At 38.8% G+C, this 18,501-nt stretch overlaps 1 protein-coding gene across 3 annotated transcripts; it reads right to left on the reverse strand.

Moving 5' to 3' along the window:
* Positions 1-835: 835 nt before the first annotated feature.
* On the reverse strand, positions 836-16,557 carry slc29a4a (solute carrier family 29 member 4a). 3 transcript variants are annotated; one of them, XM_084405568.1, is made up of 11 exons: positions 16,454-16,557; positions 14,451-14,668; positions 13,757-13,888; positions 11,895-12,008; positions 7,574-7,702; positions 7,385-7,459; positions 7,007-7,272; positions 3,238-3,361; positions 2,105-2,292; positions 1,768-2,008; positions 836-1,614 (listed from the first exon to the last, which is right to left on the reverse strand). In XM_084405568.1, exons 2-11 carry the CDS (start codon positions 14,611-14,613, stop codon positions 1,481-1,483), a joined length of 1,566 nt encoding a protein of 521 aa, XP_084261694.1. In that variant the 5' UTR covers positions 14,614-14,668; positions 16,454-16,557; the 3' UTR covers positions 836-1,480. The 3 variants fall into 3 exon arrangements, with proteins under 3 accessions (XP_084261694.1, XP_084261695.1, XP_084261693.1); XM_084405569.1 differs by having other exon boundaries at positions 7,016-7,272; positions 16,361-16,509; XM_084405567.1 differs by having other exon boundaries at positions 16,361-16,483.
* Positions 16,558-18,501: the final 1,944 nt, after the last annotated feature.

Raw genomic sequence — 18,501 nt, forward strand, 5'->3', positions numbered from 1 at the left:
ATGAACTATCCCTTTAAATATGAATCTATGCTATTCTAAATGATTTTAACATCATATAAATTGTGTGGGAAGGAGCCAAAATATTACTTTCTGCATTACATTTTCTTAATGAATAGGCCTAATGTCATTAAGTTAACTGCAGTTGCAAAATACAATCAGGTTTATTAAATCTTACAGTTCATCTTTCATGTAAGGATTTTGTCGTTTGAAAAATGGATGTTCTGGTCACTGTGATGGCATTTTATGAACTGGATGAAATATACTGAATGACATCAATCCACAAACTGACTTGTGATGCAGCCGGGAATCAATCATACCTTGTTCGTTCGTTTGGCCAGAGGAGAACAGGCCCTGACTCAGCCTGGTTTCTCCCAAGTTGTTTTTTTTCCTCTCTCTGTTTCTGTCACCAATGGAGTTTGGGTTACATGCCAGTTGCCTCAGGCTTGTTTAGTTAGGGACACTTAATATTCAGCAATATTATTGATTTGACTGCACTGATACTATTGGATGATAACTGATCTGGGCTTTAAGATGACATGACTATTTTGTGCAGAGCTCTTTTAGCTATGGTTGAATTTAACTCAATCCATAATTATTTAACTTTACTCAGCTATTGAACAGAACTGAATCAACACTGAATTGACTTTAGCTGAACAATGACACTATTTTCTTTTTAGAACTGCTTTACAGCATCATTGCTTTTTGCATAATGAGATCAATATTTTCCTGTTTATCACTGTAAAGCTGCTTTGAAACAATCTGTAATGTATAAAGCGCTATATAAACAAAGGTGACTTGACTTGACTGCAGTTTTAAACTAATACTGTCACACACCCCAAATGAAGATAACTTTACTAAAAAAAAATCTAAAAGAAAAATGCATTAAAGTTTACAAAGAAGAAAAAAAACAAAACATTTATTTAGATATGTTTACATTCAGTTAGCTTTAGCAAAAAGGTCCAGTATCCATATTGCACTATGATTTTCTTTTCGGCAAATCCCTTTTACATGCATCCAGACATAATGACCCTCATCTAGTACAGTTCCTCAGTCTTGTCAGAATGTACGTTCATGTTTGTCTGTCAATACCATATAACAACACAAAATGTGGAGTCAGACTTTAAACCAGAAGAAACCCCACAGTGATTTTCACAGTGCTGCCAGCTTTATCACAACAAAACTAACATTTGGCATCTTGACCAAAGCGCCGTCAAAGAACATTTGGCAACATGAAGAAAACACTCTTAGAGGCAACACAACTTAGAACACATATATATAACTCTTTACAGTGTCAAAGCTTGTTTCTTCATCTATTTGACTACATTCACAGGCACACAGCATTGCAGGTGGGCCAAAAGAAGCCTGCAGCAGAGGTCTGATTTATGGGAACTGCGGAGTTGCTACACAGTGTGGCAAAGGTGCTGCCTGATGAGATTGATGACAGGAACAGATATGTTTTTTTGGCTTGGACTATAGGGTACTAGTACCCCTGGGTGAAGTTGTAGCCAGTCTCTGAGTGGAAGATGGAGCTTGAAGCGGTGAAACTGTAGGCAGCATAGGCGACCACAGAGCCCAACATCAGTCCAGACATGTAGGACACAGTCATTATGTTCCCTGTGGGACAAAAACACGCAAACTAAATTTACTGCCTGCTGCATCTCTAGAGAGGAGATTATAAATGCATCTTTCTGAAGGTTTAGACTTGTCTACAAGCACCTGTTCATCTGCATTTATACTCCATGAATCTAAACGGAGTGATACATTTACCTGCCAGCTCCCTCTGCTCAGGTGCCACCTTGCCTGCAGCATGAATCATGGGAACACTGCCAAAGTAGCCATTAGTGATGCCCATGAAGAGAGAGAAGATGCAAGGCCATGTCGGGTGGCTGAAGATGGGCTTCTGAGCTGGATACACACACAGGATGAACAGAGGGATGAAAACTACTCGCACACAGGAGCAGAAGAGAAGACGAGTCCCGTTCCATTCATACGGTACGGCTGCCAAGATCTACACACACGGACAGACGAGATTAGACATCAAATGATTTCAGGGAACGTTCAAAGAGACAAATACTCTGTTATGTCACCATGTCTCTGAACATACTTTGCCCACAAAGTCGGATATGTTGAAGATGGCCATGATCAGGATGGGCAGCCATTCCCCCATTGTGACATTCCTGATCTCAGACTCCAGTCCGGGAAAAAGACACAACGTGATGAAGTACGTGACGGCAATAGACAGCATGTAAGTCCAGATCACCCGGGCAACCACATAGCGATGCAGGATCATGTCTGCGACAGAGGGGGGTCATTGCTCGATTAACCCAATAACATGAAAATTAGGTGCTTTTGACAGGTTACACTACTGTTCAAAGGTTTGAGGTCAGTAAGATTTATTCAGCAAGGATGCATTAGATTAAAAGTGACAGTCAAGCCATTTATAATGTTTCAAATAAATGCTGTTCCTTTGAACTTTCTATCAAAAGTATCCTGAAAAAAACATTGATAATAATAAGAAATGTTTCTTGAGCAGCAAATCAGCATATTAGAATGATTTCTGAAGGATCATGTGACACTGAAGACTGGAGTAATGATGCTGGAAATTCAGCTTTACCATCACAAGGATAAATTATATTTTAAATATATATATATTTACATAAAAATATATATTTTAAATTGTAGTAATATTTCTCAATATTACTGTTTTTACTGTCAAATGCAGCCTTTCAAAAAGTGACCAAAAATAAACTTTTAAATGGTAGAATATATGCAAATTTTTGCTTATTAGGAATGCACAATATATCATTAACAGTAACATATAAGTTATCTGAAAATATTACATATATATATTTACATTTACGTATTTACACATTTACAGTTTATATTTTTACATTACGTTTGAGGTGATCTAATGCTTACTTATAGTCAGTCTTTAAAAAAACTTAACCAATATAGATCTTCTAATGACTTCAAATTGTACATTATAATGTTGTTGTGCCTTAATTATTTTGTAGTATTTAAAAAATGCATTTTAGTGTTTTATTTTTATTTATTTAGACGAAAATAATATAGGTTTTTGATATCAACCACTCATATCAACCACGCATGACATGAAAATCATTTATAATAATCAGTTTAGGCTAGAATTGTAATATTGATGCATCCTCAAATCATACATTCTTTGTAACATGCATGAGGAGTAATATGTAAAATAAAGTATTGTAAATTAGATCACACCTTTGATGCCTGGCCAGCTCCGTTTAATCTTTGGTTTGGGAACGTCAAATCTTACGTAAGTGTTTCCTCCAGCAAAATCTGTGGATCCGTCTTCAGCTGGGGAGGAGCCCACTGCACCATTACCCTTGAAAACAGACAGGACATCTGAACAATTCATACTGAATACATTATATCTGCATAGGACAGTGGAGTGACCATCAATAACTGTTTTTAGTTCAGTATGGCAACCTTGCATTCACTAATACATGTAGCAAAATCTAACACATCAAGCAGGTTACTGCAACTTTGTAAGAGCGTGCACTGAATTCAGATATTGTAATTCTTCTCTTGATGAACTTGCAGAAATGCAGGGGATTTGTGAGGAGGGCCATTACTTGATTAAGTGTCTGGCTGAGCTAGTAAAACCACTCTCCTTAATTTGCTGAGAATAAAACAAGAGCGTTCGGGTCCCACGGCAGCACACACAGGGAACTGCTCAGCAGAAATACCCCTTCAGAGTAGCTACACCTTTAAGCTCTAGCATAGAAGAGCATTGTTGTATATATAAAAAATAAATACACAGCACTGACTAACAGAGAGAATCTTTAAGATACAAATACAGCCTCATTTTGAGGCATTTTGTCTTTGCTATACTTTAAAAATCAGCCGTAAATTCTGGCCAGTCAAAAAAAATCTTTATTTAATTAATTATTTTCTCATAATTTGAATTTGGACCAATTCTAAATACCAGATCGAACAATAATAAAAATATATATATAATGTAAGAAATAATTAATAATAGGAATAAAAATAGGAATCCATTAGAATCTGTTTTGATTCTTAGAACATATCTATTTATGGAGAAATTAGGATCAATTTCCAATTATGATAGAAATCCCACTAGCAATCATTTAGGATTTCTAAACAAGGAATTTCTGGATGAAGAAGAAGAAATCTTGAGGGGAGAAACGGCTGAGTGCTCAGTCACCCACAGGAAAAACACGAGGTTACTCTGAAGTGCTTTCATATATTACTCTGCCTGGACTGCCTGTACCTGAGTGAGCAGTGAGCACTTAAATCATGCTCTCCCTGTGTCCTTCTCAGTCTCAGAGCGCACTGACCAGCACAAATAGAATGAAGTTATGTGGGATTTTACAGAAAACACTGCTGAGTATGCATTACTAAAACAGTCTTTTCAGAGTCCAGCTAAGTTAAATAGATTTACGAACTACCTTTCAATTAACTTACCAGCAGAGCATGAATTTATTTATTTCTAAACCCCTCGGTCCTACTCGCCCTGCTTCGAGCGGACTCAAACCGGCATCTCCTGCATGGGAAGCGGGCACGCTAACAAGGATGCTAAAGACCTAGCGGCAGTCGCTCTTGAGATCAGGGGAGTGAGGTTTACCTGCACAGCTCTCACTAGCTGGCCTCCGTTACAAAGACAGAAGGTTTGTTGTTTAATTTACACAGAATTCTTGGGGACTTTTGCCTGCAAAAACTGACCTCAGATGTTGGACTGGGCAGCAGTAATTGTGACAAAAACACTTAAAGCAAAAGTATGAGAAAGCTAGAGCACATTGTGGACACACTCAAACCACATGACTGGGTTAAAGGCCCATTCACAACAAGACCGATAACTATAAAGATAACTATATCAATAACTGTATTAGTGTCCACACCAGCTGACGATAATGTTCTGTTTGTTGTCTGCTATTGTCGTGCTTTAAATGCTCAAGCTCCTTAAATCAGCATGGATTCTGATTGGCTGTCAATGTTTTTATCATTCATCAGCTGGAAAAAAATCATTCTGAAAGTGATTCCAACGATATTGTTATCGTTATAGTTGTGATGTGAACGGGCCTTAACCCTGCTCATCTTAAAGTTGCTTATATGGGTTTGATGACTACAGGCACATCAACTTTTTACTTTTCAATAAACTTTTTTATTTAGCTAAGCTTCTATTTTGGATCTTGTCGGATATACACTCACCTAAAGGATTATTAGGAACACCATACTAATACTGTGTTTGACCCCCTTTCGCCTTCAGAACTGCCTTAATTCTACGTGGCATTGATTCAACAAGGTGCTGAAAGCATTCTTTAGAAACGTTGGCCCATATTGATAGGATAGCATCTTGCAGTTGATGGAGATTTGTGGGATGCACATCCAGGGCACGAAGCTCCCGTTCCACCACATCCCAAAGATGCTCTATTGGGTTGAGATCTGGTGACTGTGGGGGCCATTTTAGTACAGTGAACTCATTGTCATGTTCAAGAAACCAATTTGAAATTATTCGAGCTTTGTGACATGGTGCATTATCCTGCTGGAAGTAGCCATCAGAGGATGGGTACATGGTGGTCATAAAGGGATGGACATGGTCAGAAACAATGCTCAGGTAGGCCGTGGCATTTAAACAATGCCCAGTTGGCACTAAGGGGCCTAAAGTGTGCCAAGAAAACATCCCCCACACCATTACACCACCACCACCAGCCTGCACAGTGGTAACAAGGCATGATGGATCCATGTTCTCATTCTGTTTATGCCAAATTCTGACTCTACCATCTGAATGTCTCAACAGAAATCGAGACTCATCAGACCAGGCAACATTTTTCCAGTCTTCAACTGTCCAATTTTGGTGAGCTCGTGCAAATTGTAGCCTCTTTTTCCTATTTGTAGTGGAGATGAGTGGTACCCGGTGGGGTCTTCTGCTGTTGTAGCCCATCCGCCTCAAGGTTGTGCGTGTTGTGGCTTCACAAATGCTTTGCTGCATACCTCGGTTGTAACGAGTGGTTATTTGAGTCAAAGTTGCTCTTCTATCAGCTTGAATCAGTCGGCCCATTCTCCTCTGACCTCTAGCATCAACAAGGCATTTTCGCCCACAGGACTGCTGCATACTGGATGTTTTTCCCTTTTCACACCATTCTTTGTAAACCCTAGAAATGGTTGTGCGTGAAAATCCCAGTAACTGAGCAGATTGTGAAATACTCAGACCGGCCCGTCTGGCACCAACAACCATGCCACGCTCAAAATTGCTTAAATCACCTTTCTTTCCCATTCTGACATTCAGTTTGGAGTTCAGGAGATTGTCTTGACCAGGACCACACCCCTAAATGCATTGAAGCAACTGCCATGTGATTGGTTGATTAGATAATTGCATTAATGAGAAATTGAACAGGTGTTCCTAATAATCCTTTAGGTGAGTGTATATTTCATTGTTTTACCCTTGTTCCACACTTTTAAGCTTAGAATAGTTAGTGCACTTGGCTACAAAGAAGTAAACATTAGTGAACATCAATGAAAATTTAAGGTAAGCTATCTATATGAATATCTACATATTATTGTATATATTAGCAAATTGCATTTCGTATTTGTTTTTAAAATATTGTTAGATTATGATGTATTGATGTATTATATAGCGAATATGTACAAATTGTATTTTTAATGTTTTCATTTTATAATTAATTTACTATTATATTTATATCAATACAAAATATATGTTAATATTAATGTATGTTTATAATGTGCATCATTGCCAGTCAAGCTGTAATTTTGTGAAATAATGCAAAAAGATTTCATATTAGAATTCATAAAAAGTTAGCTTTAAAGAAATCAAGGAGTCTGAGACTATTCCAAATGTCCACCACAAACTGAAAAAAAAATAAAAAAATTGAGATGTGATGAAAATGCCATTTGCTAGTTCAGAACAACAACAGAATCACTATTGGAGAAAGGCCACAAACAGGTTCATCTTAATATGTCCTTCTCACATTTGACATGCAAAACTTACAAATCTTACTTCTTCTGCAATTACATCATGGTGGACCTGGTACTGGGTTCCATGGTGTGAGTGGTCTTTGGCATGGGACAGGCCCTGTCGTGCCAGACTCGTGTAGTATTTGACAAAACGTGTCCGTCGCACCAGCATGTGCAGGACAAAACAAACCAGCACCATACAGATGGAAATGACGAAGAAGATGATGGTGTTCTCCCTTTCGTTTTTGATCAGTAGTTTGGTGAAGATTCGGCTGAGTGAAATGATTACTCCTGCCGTGCCTACACACACACACACACATAGACAAAAACAAGCAATGAGAATCTTGTTTTTGCAGTTTGCCCAAACATCATGGTATTTCATAACCACATCTGATGACAAAAAGCTTCTTACTCTCTCCGGTCATCACGCCCTGTGTGTAGCGCTTGGGAAGCATCCCCATGTATCCATAGAAACTGGACTGCTGCACTGGAGAAACAACAGGGTAAAAGACTGTTATGTCTGGAAATGGTTGAGAACACAATGTTCTGAGCCTAACTCAACCCAACATGATTCTGCGGAAAGGAAAATATGACTAAATACCTGTACATCCAAATGCCACAGTCCCCATAGACATCAGATTGACGACATATGCCTGTTTTGTGGTGAACTTCTCCAGCCACACATCAAAAATAGTGACAAAAAACAGAGGTCCAAGTGCAAAGAGGTAACCTGCAAGATATGAACTCAGATATAAACAAATCTGACATAGCACAGCTCAAAATCAAACTATGTTTGCAAGTAATATCATTGAATATTTCATTATATTACAGTAGATGTTTTAACAGGCCTGATTTGTTTTTGGAGGGCTCTTAAAGGGATAGTTTACCCAAAAATCACTGACTCACCCTAACGTATATGTGACGTATACGTATATATGACTTACTTTCTTCTGTGGGACACAAATGCATTTTGAAAATGCACTTCCGAATGCATCTCTGTCCCCAGCACATTTCAAACCAAACTGACGCCCATGCCCTAACGGGACATAACAGATTAAGTTTTTCCTGATCTGGGGTATTAAATGGTGGAGGACAAAAGGCCTGCAGCACTATTGGGCCCGCAACATTAGTAGGGACCTTAGGAATGTAACCCGGCCTAGGGTGAAGAAATGCCTTCACCATCCCAGGTGCAAATTCCAGGCATGAAGGAGCAACCGACAAGGCTTGCAAATCTCAAATTCTCTTAATAGAAGAAATAGCGAGAAGAAATAAAGTTTTTAGAGTAAGGAACTTTTCTGAAACCTCTTCAATGGGCTCGAAGGGAGCCAAAGCCAGACCCTCAAGTACAATGGCCAAATCTCAAGCCGGTGCTCTAGAGTGCTCAACCTCAATGTAACACGGAGAAAACGAGTAATAAGAGGATCTCTCCCAAGAGAAGTGCCCCCCAGAGGGTTGTGGTAAGCCGATATAGCCGCCACGTATACCTTTAAGGTGGAAGGAGATAATCCAGCAGAGAAACGCTCCAGCATAAATGACGCTCCGTGGCCACCAGGGCTGCCAAAGAACGGCCCACTGATTTGGCCGTCTCCTTGGTGGCCCAGAGAGATAGATCTGTTGCGCGAATTCTCGAATTGCGTCAGCACTAACTTCCTCACAATCGTCCATGTCCCTCAGCAGGTCAGCCTGGTATGCTTGAAGAATAGACATGGTGTGTAAGCATGCCGTGGCCTGACCTGCTGCCGAATACGCTTTACCCACCAGCATTGATGTAGATTTTAAAGGCTTGGTGGGTAACGTCGGGGCTTTCAATGATGACGCTGACTCGGGGGAGAGATAGCAAACGTCTCTTCCGCCCGAGGCACTGTCATGTAACCATGATGTGAAATTCCCATAACATTGCTATAATTAGATGTCTGAGGGTTATATACTCTGAAAGATGCCGGTTTATTCCACAATCTCGACACCTCAGGGTGGAGATCGGGAAAAAACGTGAGTCCCCGACGAGGAGGCTGTGATCTAGATGGTAAAAATCGTTCATCTAGTAAACTCTTTTTCGTATCACTTCTTTCAATATCATCGGCTGGCCAGTCAATATTTAATTTAGCTACAGCACGAGAAAGAACCTCCATAAGCTCCTCATCACCAGAGGTATGAGCTGGCGAAGACTCATAATCCCCTGTATCAATACTTACGACATCCAGTTCCTCAGAACTGGATAGCCGCAGCATTGGTGCCTCAACCCGGGGAGGAGAAACCGCAGAGCGTGCTCCTTCCTGGGCAAAGGCACTGGATCCAGCAGGTAAGGGCTGAGATAGGGCGGGGCCCGTCTCAAACCCCGCTGCTAGATCCATCTGCGAACCCCAAGATGTGAGCCGCCGCTGTACCTCGGCAACAGCGGGACCCGCACCTCGGGGAACGCGAACCGAACCATCCCCCTCGAAGAACGGCCAGCGGGAGCGGAGCGTCCTCACGGACAGCTTCTCGCAATGCTCACAGTCAAGCCCCCTCGAGAACTGACTGGGCATGCTCCACTCCCAAACAAGCAACATAAAGTTGATGTGTGTCCCCACCCGTGATGTAACGTGGGCAGGAAACAACATAACGCTTGAAATCTTGCTTGCTCGCCATGATATATATATATATTGCAACTTGACAGACAAAAATATGACAAGGACAGATATACAGAGAGCGCTTGCTGAAGGCACAGAAGCTAACGCGGTCTGGTTTCAGGGGTGCTTTATAGTTTCCTGGTCGATGACGTCACCCGCCCATGACGTCTCGTCTTTCCATTGGACTGATTATACACGTGCTTCACGATGCAATCACGCAGGGCGTTTCCACAGCGTCTCAAACGCAGCTCGAAGTTCCCTTGAAAGGGAACTGAGACATTTTTCAAATTTTCATCTTGTGTGTTCCACAGAAAGAGAGAAAAAAAATGCATAGGGTACATTCACACAGAGACGCGGGAGAGTTGAGTAAAAAATGCACGGCCTAGAGATTTTAAAAGTTAAACTTATTTTAACTTGAGTGCCGCATTTTTAGAATGCTGCTTCATGAGCGAAACGCTGCAAAAGATGCGAGCGCAATGGTTAAAGACTAGCACGTGAACAGCCGCGTTTCCACTGTCGGGCCAGGGCCGGGCCGTGCTAGTGCGTGCCAGGGCCAGTCGCGTTTCCACTGTCACTTCCGGGGCTTGATCGGGGCTTACTCGGGGCCAACGGCCAGGATTTCTGGCCCGTCGAATACCTTGGGCCAAAGCGGGCCAGCTCGGGCTAGAGGAGTGGTTACCAACAGAGGAGGAGTTTACCGTTGGGAGACGGCAGCGCCGGATGATTCTGTCAGCATTTAAGACTTAAAAATAAAATAATTTAAATCGCGTTCATGTTTGAATGCCTTCTGTTTGTGATGCAAAAGACTATGCGCTAGCCGTTACCATAGTAAACATAGTAAACGCTTGAAGATACACATAGTAAAAAAAAAAAACATAGCGAATGCTTGAAGAAATCAGACCAATCTTAAAGGCTATCACAGTCATGTTTTTATTTGATCTGTCATAGCCTACGTCTCGTCTCTTTAAACCGGACTATTAAAAAATAAAGTAACTTTTTTTTTCGGGAGCTTCCTCTGTTTCTCTGACTGAAAATATCTGTATGGGAGTCGAGAGAGTGCTAAAGCTCCTCAGGTCGTATGGCATATATTTGTAGAAATTATAATTTTTTCTAAATGTGATGGATTATGTCCTGTAACTAAGTTACCAGATAAAGAAACAGACGCGACTGAAAAAGTAAGTGTGTCCTCTTTCTTTTGTGAAATAGACCTAACGGTAATTTATTTCTGAGTGACTAATGTGCAATTTTTACATAAATTAATTCATTATGATCAATGTATCACTTTTTATTGTAAACCTGTGGTAAAACATCGATGCTTGGGTTTTAAATATTCAAGTAGCTGCTAAACAAACAAACAAAAAAAAGCTAGCAAACGGCCGCTTTTATCGTGTTTGTTTTCAACGCTGTTTCCAGTGATATCTGATTAGTTTACTGATAAAACTTCCATTTGTTGGTGAAATGATGGGTTAGTGTGACGTTGTCCCAGAGAGGCGTGTTACGGGCGTGTTTTAGTGAAGCGCTGTGGAGCTTCTGGCCCGACAGTGGAAACGCATGCCCGGTGCTATTGGCCCGAGGCTATTAGCCCGGCACGGCCCGTTTAAAGCCCTGGCCCGGCCCTGGCCATTAGCCGCGTTTCCACTGTCGGGCCAGGGCCGGGCCGTGCTAGTGCGTGCCAGGGCCTGTCGCGTTGAAAAACAATGGAAAACTAGCGCAGTGGAATGGAAAAAAACACGTTCTGTATGGGCAGGTGTTCTGATGATTTGTGCTACCCGCTACCTCCCATTAAAACAGTAGTTAACAGAATTCGATAGCAAAAAATACTACCTCTCAGATTGTACTGCCAGAATCATATTCATGTGGTTTGAGGCTTTATTAACACCCATACCTACCCCTACCATAAACCTACCCTTAAAACAATGCAAATAGTGTTGGTAGCACAATCTGATAGGTAGCATTATTCGGCCCCTTACAGGTTTGAAACCACATGAGGGTAAGTATAATGACAGAAAGTGAACTATTTCTTTAAAAGCATGAAATTATTCCCTGTTTGCTCCCATTCTTGATGGTCACTAGTGAAGGGTTTGTGGCAGTGTGTGTTTTTGTGGTGTCATCAACCACTTTCCCTTTGTTTTTCTCCTGTTTCCATTATATGTGATCCATCTTATTAGTGTGCATTTCGCTGTGTTTTGCGAGTGTTATTCTTCAGGTTCAGATGAGTGATGCAGCTTTCCCCTCAGGCCAGCAGCTGTCTCAGGTCAATCAGCGGCCTCCTCCCCCATCCCTTTGTTCTCTAGTCTAGATAAACAGACTCACCCACAGTGATCCTGGTGTGCAGGCTCAGCATCTCCACCAGGACATTGTTTAGGATCACGGCCACTAGGGCCACTAGAATATATGTTAAACCCATGTCAAACACGATAGATGTTCCTGAAGGACACAGAAGACAAAGAGGAAATGACTTCCAAATTGAATGCACAAACCACAAAGAGAAGATTCATGCATTTTCAGATATCAGACCTAAATTTATTTTCTAGTCTAGCAGCTCTCCGTTGACTTTCGGAGCTGTAAAAACCTAAATTGGGTCAGGCCAATCACATCGTGTATAGAGTAGGCGGGGCGGGCTTAACATAATGACGACAGAGTTGCGACCATAGACAGTATATAAACGACGGTTCCCTGCTACTTGAAAACAAAGAATGGCGGCTGCTGCTGGCGAACAGTCTTTCGAATCGGCTTTGGCCGCGACTCTGGAGGACTTGGAGTTAAGTTTTTCTTTGAGAAAAGAGCAAAGAACGGCACTTAAGTCATTCTTAAAAATGGAAGATGTGTTCATAGTTTTGCCGGCCAGATTCAAAAGTTGAATCTATCAACTAACGTTAGCTCAGCTGTTGGGAAAACGCTCTGGTTGGTTGAAGCGCTGTCCTATTGCGTGCAGAGTAAATTTGAAAGACAGCCGTTTATTCCGCCCCTCGGATTGAGCCGTGTCTATGGTGAGTTGCCAGACCTAACATCTTGATGTTGGTCTGACATGCCAGGCTAAAAAAAAAAAAGCATTTATTTGTGACATTATAAATATCTTTACTGGTTTTTTGTTCAATTTAATTGCTGAATAAAATATAAATTTAAAAAAAAATCATACTGACCCCAAACTTTTTTATATATATTATACACATCTTATTATATACTATGTAGGCTACTGTATATATACATTTGTAAAAAATAAATCGAATTTAGCATTTTTGTTCATGTCATTATTTTGTTTAGAGCATAAGAAACAAATGGATTATTAAATATATTTTATTCAAATGTTATACTATGCCTCTTTAGTGGACACCAGGACTGTAGAGGACAATAAAATGACATGTATAGGCAAAAACAATAGGATTTTTTTAAACCAAATTTTGTATAAAGATGATTCTCAACTATGTTATGAAAGATGTAAGGGAATTCATTGATATACCATTTTACTTTATGCAATATGTGGGTAAAATGGCCATACATGGGTAGACCCATTCAAAACCCATGTATTTATACACTGTATTTAATTTGCATATTAATGTGTTCTTTTTCATGTGATGAAAAAAGAAATGTAGTAATGGGAGTAATAATTAGCAACTTTTTCATAATAATATCTAATATTTCATATGAATACTGACATATAATTATTATTTCGCTATTCTCTTGTTGTGTCTCCCAATATGCCTGATAAACATGCTTAAAGTCCTGGTGTCCACTACAGTGGACATGTATGAAATCAATGCCCTGTTTTGTAACAGAAAGTCATATTTTGATTAGAAACCCCATAACATTTTCCTGAAATGGTGATTTATGGCAAACAATTAGAAAATTAGTCAGATTTAAATGATAATTACAAAATATCATCATATTTCCATAAGAGTGCTAAATGTGATCACCAAATTAATGTCAGTCATTTTTAAAGACCAAGTAAAAGTTGTTGTCATGGTAAAACCTCCAAACATTTGGTATCTTTACAGGACATCCAGACTGTGGCATGTATGGCGTCAGGGAAATTCACTATAATGTCCACTACAGTGGACAAAAGAGTATTCCTGGGTCCCAGGAGGACATACAAATCACAAAAATGAACATAAATCAAGTGAATTAATTAATTTCACAGTTTTGGTAAGTTATGAGGCATAAATATAATGGAGTACCTTGAAATTTATGATGCAGGTAGTCAACGTCTGTAATGAAGCTATTATAAGGCAGCAGGAAGCCCACTCCAGCCAGGAGCATGGCAAAATAGATCCCATGGTAACGGTCGTCTGGAATAGGTTCTTCAAACACTATGCACAGAAATCACACACATTTGTATGCACAAACAAGAAGTCAGAGTTAGAAACACTGTCCCATCTATGTTTTATTTGTGTGTGACATTTCAAAATGAATGCATTTTAAATATTTGGCTCCCGGCCTAGTCTGCAGTCTCTTTGAAGTATATTTATGCATATGTATGAGACATTTGACATTTTGCTCTTTCTCTCTCTCTCTCTCTCTCTCTCTCTCTGGACGAGTAACTGATTGATGGAAGCACTTTTGTGCCTCTTGCTGTCTTTAGTGCATATAGTATCAAATGTAAAATATAACTTATTATATGTTTAGCTTTTACCAAAGATCATGGAGTAACCTAGTTCTCCTGATCCCTTGATTTAATAAGCATGACCTTTGTAGCCAGGCAACATGAGGGGACAACAGACTCTCCACCTAACATGATTAGACCTAGCATACATGCCAAGTAATGTTACCTTTCCAACCAAGGTGAGTCTTCATCCTTGCCCAACCAAATATGAAATAGTGACTCGGGTGACAATTTTACATTGAGGCACATCAAATGCAGCAGAGACTCACCAGGTTCTGAAAGGGCCAGCACTCCTTTATCAGAGATGTCTTTCACCTGGCAGTCCTCTTCCTCCAGCTGATAGCTTTCGAAACTGAAGCTCATCACCACATTGCCCTCGGGGGTCTGGCCAGGGGTGGCCTGTTTACGTCTCTCTACTCCTTTTGAGCCCATAGTCCCCGAGATGTCTTTCAAAAAGGCCTTTTTTTAACAGTGCAAGAAATATGATCTGTAAGAGGATGAGAATTATTCATGTGCCGACAACTTACAAAACAGATTAGATGCAACACATTACATGCAAACCTATCAATATCTAAATTTTTCAAATTTACTTTACCTTAAAATGTAAAGATATTTCATTTTAAAGTATTTTAATAATACAACACCCCATGTAACATAATCACATGAGATAATGACATTCTGATCAATCTTAACAATATCTTCACAAAATAAACAATCCTTAAAGATAGTTACATGTATTTTGTGTTTTTATTTTGCACTTATTCTTGATGTAAATAAAGTTCAATACACACATTATAGGCAATATTATAGGCATTTTCAGTTGAGATGAAAGGGGCCTGTGATGTCAAATTGTCTCTAGCGACTGAAAAGTGAAGTGTATAAAAGCATGTGAGGAGCAGCCTCAAGCCACTTTCTGTTAAGTCGACCATGCTATGTGACATTTCACTTTTGGCTATATGTTGTATGCCTTTGTGCAAGTGTCCAAGTAGCGTCCTCTTTATATCTGTTTGCATATGCAAGTGTGTATCATTATACTGATGAATTGTCAAGGGATATATAGCATCCCTATGTGTTCTATTTTAGGAAGGGACAGTAGGCTATCTCAAAAAATCTATTCTGTTAATGCAAATCAGGCACTTCCAGCGAGCAGAGCCTTGGCCAAGATGCCACTGTTGAACGTGCTACTGAAATCTTCTTCATCTTGGAAATTTGCCAGTGTGCATCCTTTGAAGGACGCTTGGGCTTGCAATGCATGACTGGATCAAAAGAAAAGCAATCTCTGATATCAATGTTACGTCACTGACTAGAGAGCGGTTAGGCTCATTTTTTGCCTTATCTGACTGTGTTGCATTGAGTGAGTGATGAACAAACCAAATGGAATTGTTCATTGTCAATAATTTACACAGTAAGAGTTTGTAACCAAACACAAAGACGTACATCACATCCACCAAGCTGTCATGTAGCATGTAAGATACTGTATGTCAACAGTGCTGAAACATGCAAATAAAAAGCACAGAGCAACACCTGTTCCAACGAACTGTCAATGTCTGTCGAGACTCATTTTACTCCGCTTATTTTCTAAAGGCTAGATGATAATGATAAGCACAAACAAGGAAATTAATATCAAGAAATGTATAAAAGCTTTCCAAAATGATGCGGAGAGGCAATAATATAGAAAATGAGCTGATGAACGCAGACGAATGATGTAAGAGGAACAATCAAAGGACCTGATGCTCGCGTGCTTTGTTGTGATAGATAGCCTAGTGTTGTTGTGTGTTTAGCACAAGTTAAATCTCTGACATTTGTGTTAAAAATTGTATGAAAAAACAATAAGTCTAAATCCAAACGAAGTATGAAAACTTACGTATGAAAAATGAACTAATCGTGCACTTAGTAGTGCACTATAATTAGCAGTATGGCAGCAGTCAACGCGCCTTTCAGTGAGCACTAATTTAATCACTTTCTTCTTTTCAAAACATACCATCCCTGCGAGAAAATCTCAAATCATTTTCTGCTATCTGTAGGCTGCTTTCTTTCAGGTGCTTTGTTGCTCTCACGGGACTTGTTATAGTCACACAATCAAAGCGTATATTTTCCATTATTCATCTAGCAGCGCTCATGCATCATTTAGAGACAAAAGCGATACAGTTATCAGAAAGACAACAGGTTTAAATCTTACCCCCGAACAATTAAATGTCTCTTTACTCCCTTATTCGCATGTTATTCGGTGTAACCACAACCCTTCTTTACATATAAAGTATTTTCATCATACGTGCGGTGATGTTTCGGTTCTCCGGTGTAAATATCCTCCTTGACAGAGCCGCTGTCATTCTCCCTCCCACACAGCGCGTTTGTATCGGTCTACAAGCCTCCAGCTGTCTGCCTAGGAAACCAGCTTTCATTATCGCTTTATTAAAGGAAACCTGCTTTAGTGCACTTCATGATTCTGAGAGCACTTATTTTATAATGCAATTAAAAACACATGCAAAACTAATCAATGATTATCATGCAGTTTCACAATTTTAATATTTTCGGAAAATCTAAAACTATAAACAAATAATTAGAATATATATGCCTATATATGGAATGCTTAATTCTGATTGGTCAGTTGCGGGTGTCATAACTTCTGAATAGATAAAAATTCAAGTCCTTGTAATAATAATATACTGGTTGGATAGTTTGGGATCAGGACGATTTCATTTTTTCCTCCTAATGCTTAAAAAAAAAAAAAAAAAACTGTATACACTTTTTGCATTGCTGGGTCTGTTTGGACCCGGTGGAATTTAAGCTTACAAAACAGTCATAAATGAATATTTTTGGACTAAAACCATATTGTATGTATCTAATCAGTAGCTTATCATTAATGAGTGAATGCACAACGGTTTTGAATGTTTTTACCATTACTTCATTTACCCCCTTTTTATTAATTGAAAAATCAAGAAATTCTTTGAAATGTAAAATGTCACAGAGCTACAACTAAAACAAGTGTGATGCAAGGATATATATATATATATATATATATATATATATATATATATATATATATATATATATATATATATATATATATATATATATATATTAATTATATATAATATATATATATAGCCTATATATTAATATAATTAAATTAATTTGAAACTTATAATTCATGACTGCTCAAAATAGTCTAAATTTGTTATACTTGCATATTCTTTTCCTAACAAAACAACATCACCAAAACAACAACAATATTACTCTGAAATGTTTTATATCAAAATATATTCATTTTACTTCCATAAACATTTACTTTTTTATGAAAACATTATGATAAACAGCTTGAATCTTCTTTTAATTCTGCAATGATTCATCAATAGGTGGCAGCAAAGTGAAATGTGGACTTTTTCTTTTTCCCTCTTTCCTTTATTAAACTTAAAATATGTTGGTCTACTTTTGCTCTACAAACACATTAAGACATTAATTTGTTTATCATTTTTTATCTTAATCTCATAATTATTGTGTGTATATGCACTAGCATGTTTATAAACAAAATGCAGCACAAAGGCATTAGCTTAAATGTTTATATCTCTTTTATAAAATAAATTACAGTACACTTACAAAATTTCATCTTTGTACTAAAAATTATGTTCCAGTTCCAGTTCAAAATGAACCTGAATGCAATAGAAGTGTTAAAAAGGAAATGAATAGCCTACTTTTAGCTTAATACTTCTAAGGATGTTGATCAAAAGTGCTAAGGACTTTTAAATTGTTACAAATCTATTTTTTTTTTTTTCTGTTTTGAACTTTAGTTTCATCAAAGAAAATACATATGGTTTACACAAGAAGCAGCCCAACTGTTTTCAACATTGATAATAATCAGAAATGTTTCTTGAGCATCAAATCATCATATTAGACTGATCTCTGGGGATCATGACACTGAAGACTGGAGTAATGATGCTGAAAATTCAGCTTTGCATCTCAGAATGTTATCTGGTCTATTTCATTAAGGCATTTGCATTTGGCAGACACTATTATCCAAAGCAACTTACATTGCATTTCAAGGTACACATTTACATTCTTATCAGTTCTTGCTGTCCCTGGGAATCAAACACATGACCTTGGCATTGCAACCGCCAACGCTCTACTGTCTGAGCTACAGGAAGGTTACATTAGCTGCTACATTAGCCTCTACATTAGCTCTAGGACACCTTTTAATTTCGAATGTACTAGTGGGAAGGTCTAGATACCACATGCATAATACACAATGCCGATGTTATACATCTGTCATCTCTTATAGAGTGCGAAGGCAGCAAAAACAAGGTGAAAATGCAGTGTTCACCT

This window comes from Rutilus rutilus (genome assembly GCF_951802725.1).
Source record: "Rutilus rutilus genome assembly, chromosome: 1".
Classification (NCBI taxonomy): Eukaryota; Metazoa; Chordata; class Actinopteri; order Cypriniformes; family Leuciscidae; genus Rutilus; species Rutilus rutilus.

What these genes read in the sequence shown, in the direction of transcription:
- slc29a4a (XM_084405568.1), bottom strand. Translation starts at nt 14,613, where the DNA reads ATGGGCTCAAAAGGAGTAGAGAGACGTAAACAGGCCACCCCTGGCCAG. An exon ending in TGTGGCATTTGGATGTACAG is followed by an intron (nt 7,460 to 7,573) that starts GTATTTAGTCAT and finishes TTGTTTCTCCAG; the next exon opens with TGCAGCAGTCCAGTTTCTAT. An exon ending in TATCCGACTTTGTGGGCAAA is followed by an intron (nt 2,009 to 2,104) that starts GTATGTTCAGAG and finishes CCGTGTGTGTAG; the next exon opens with ATCTTGGCAGCCGTACCGTA.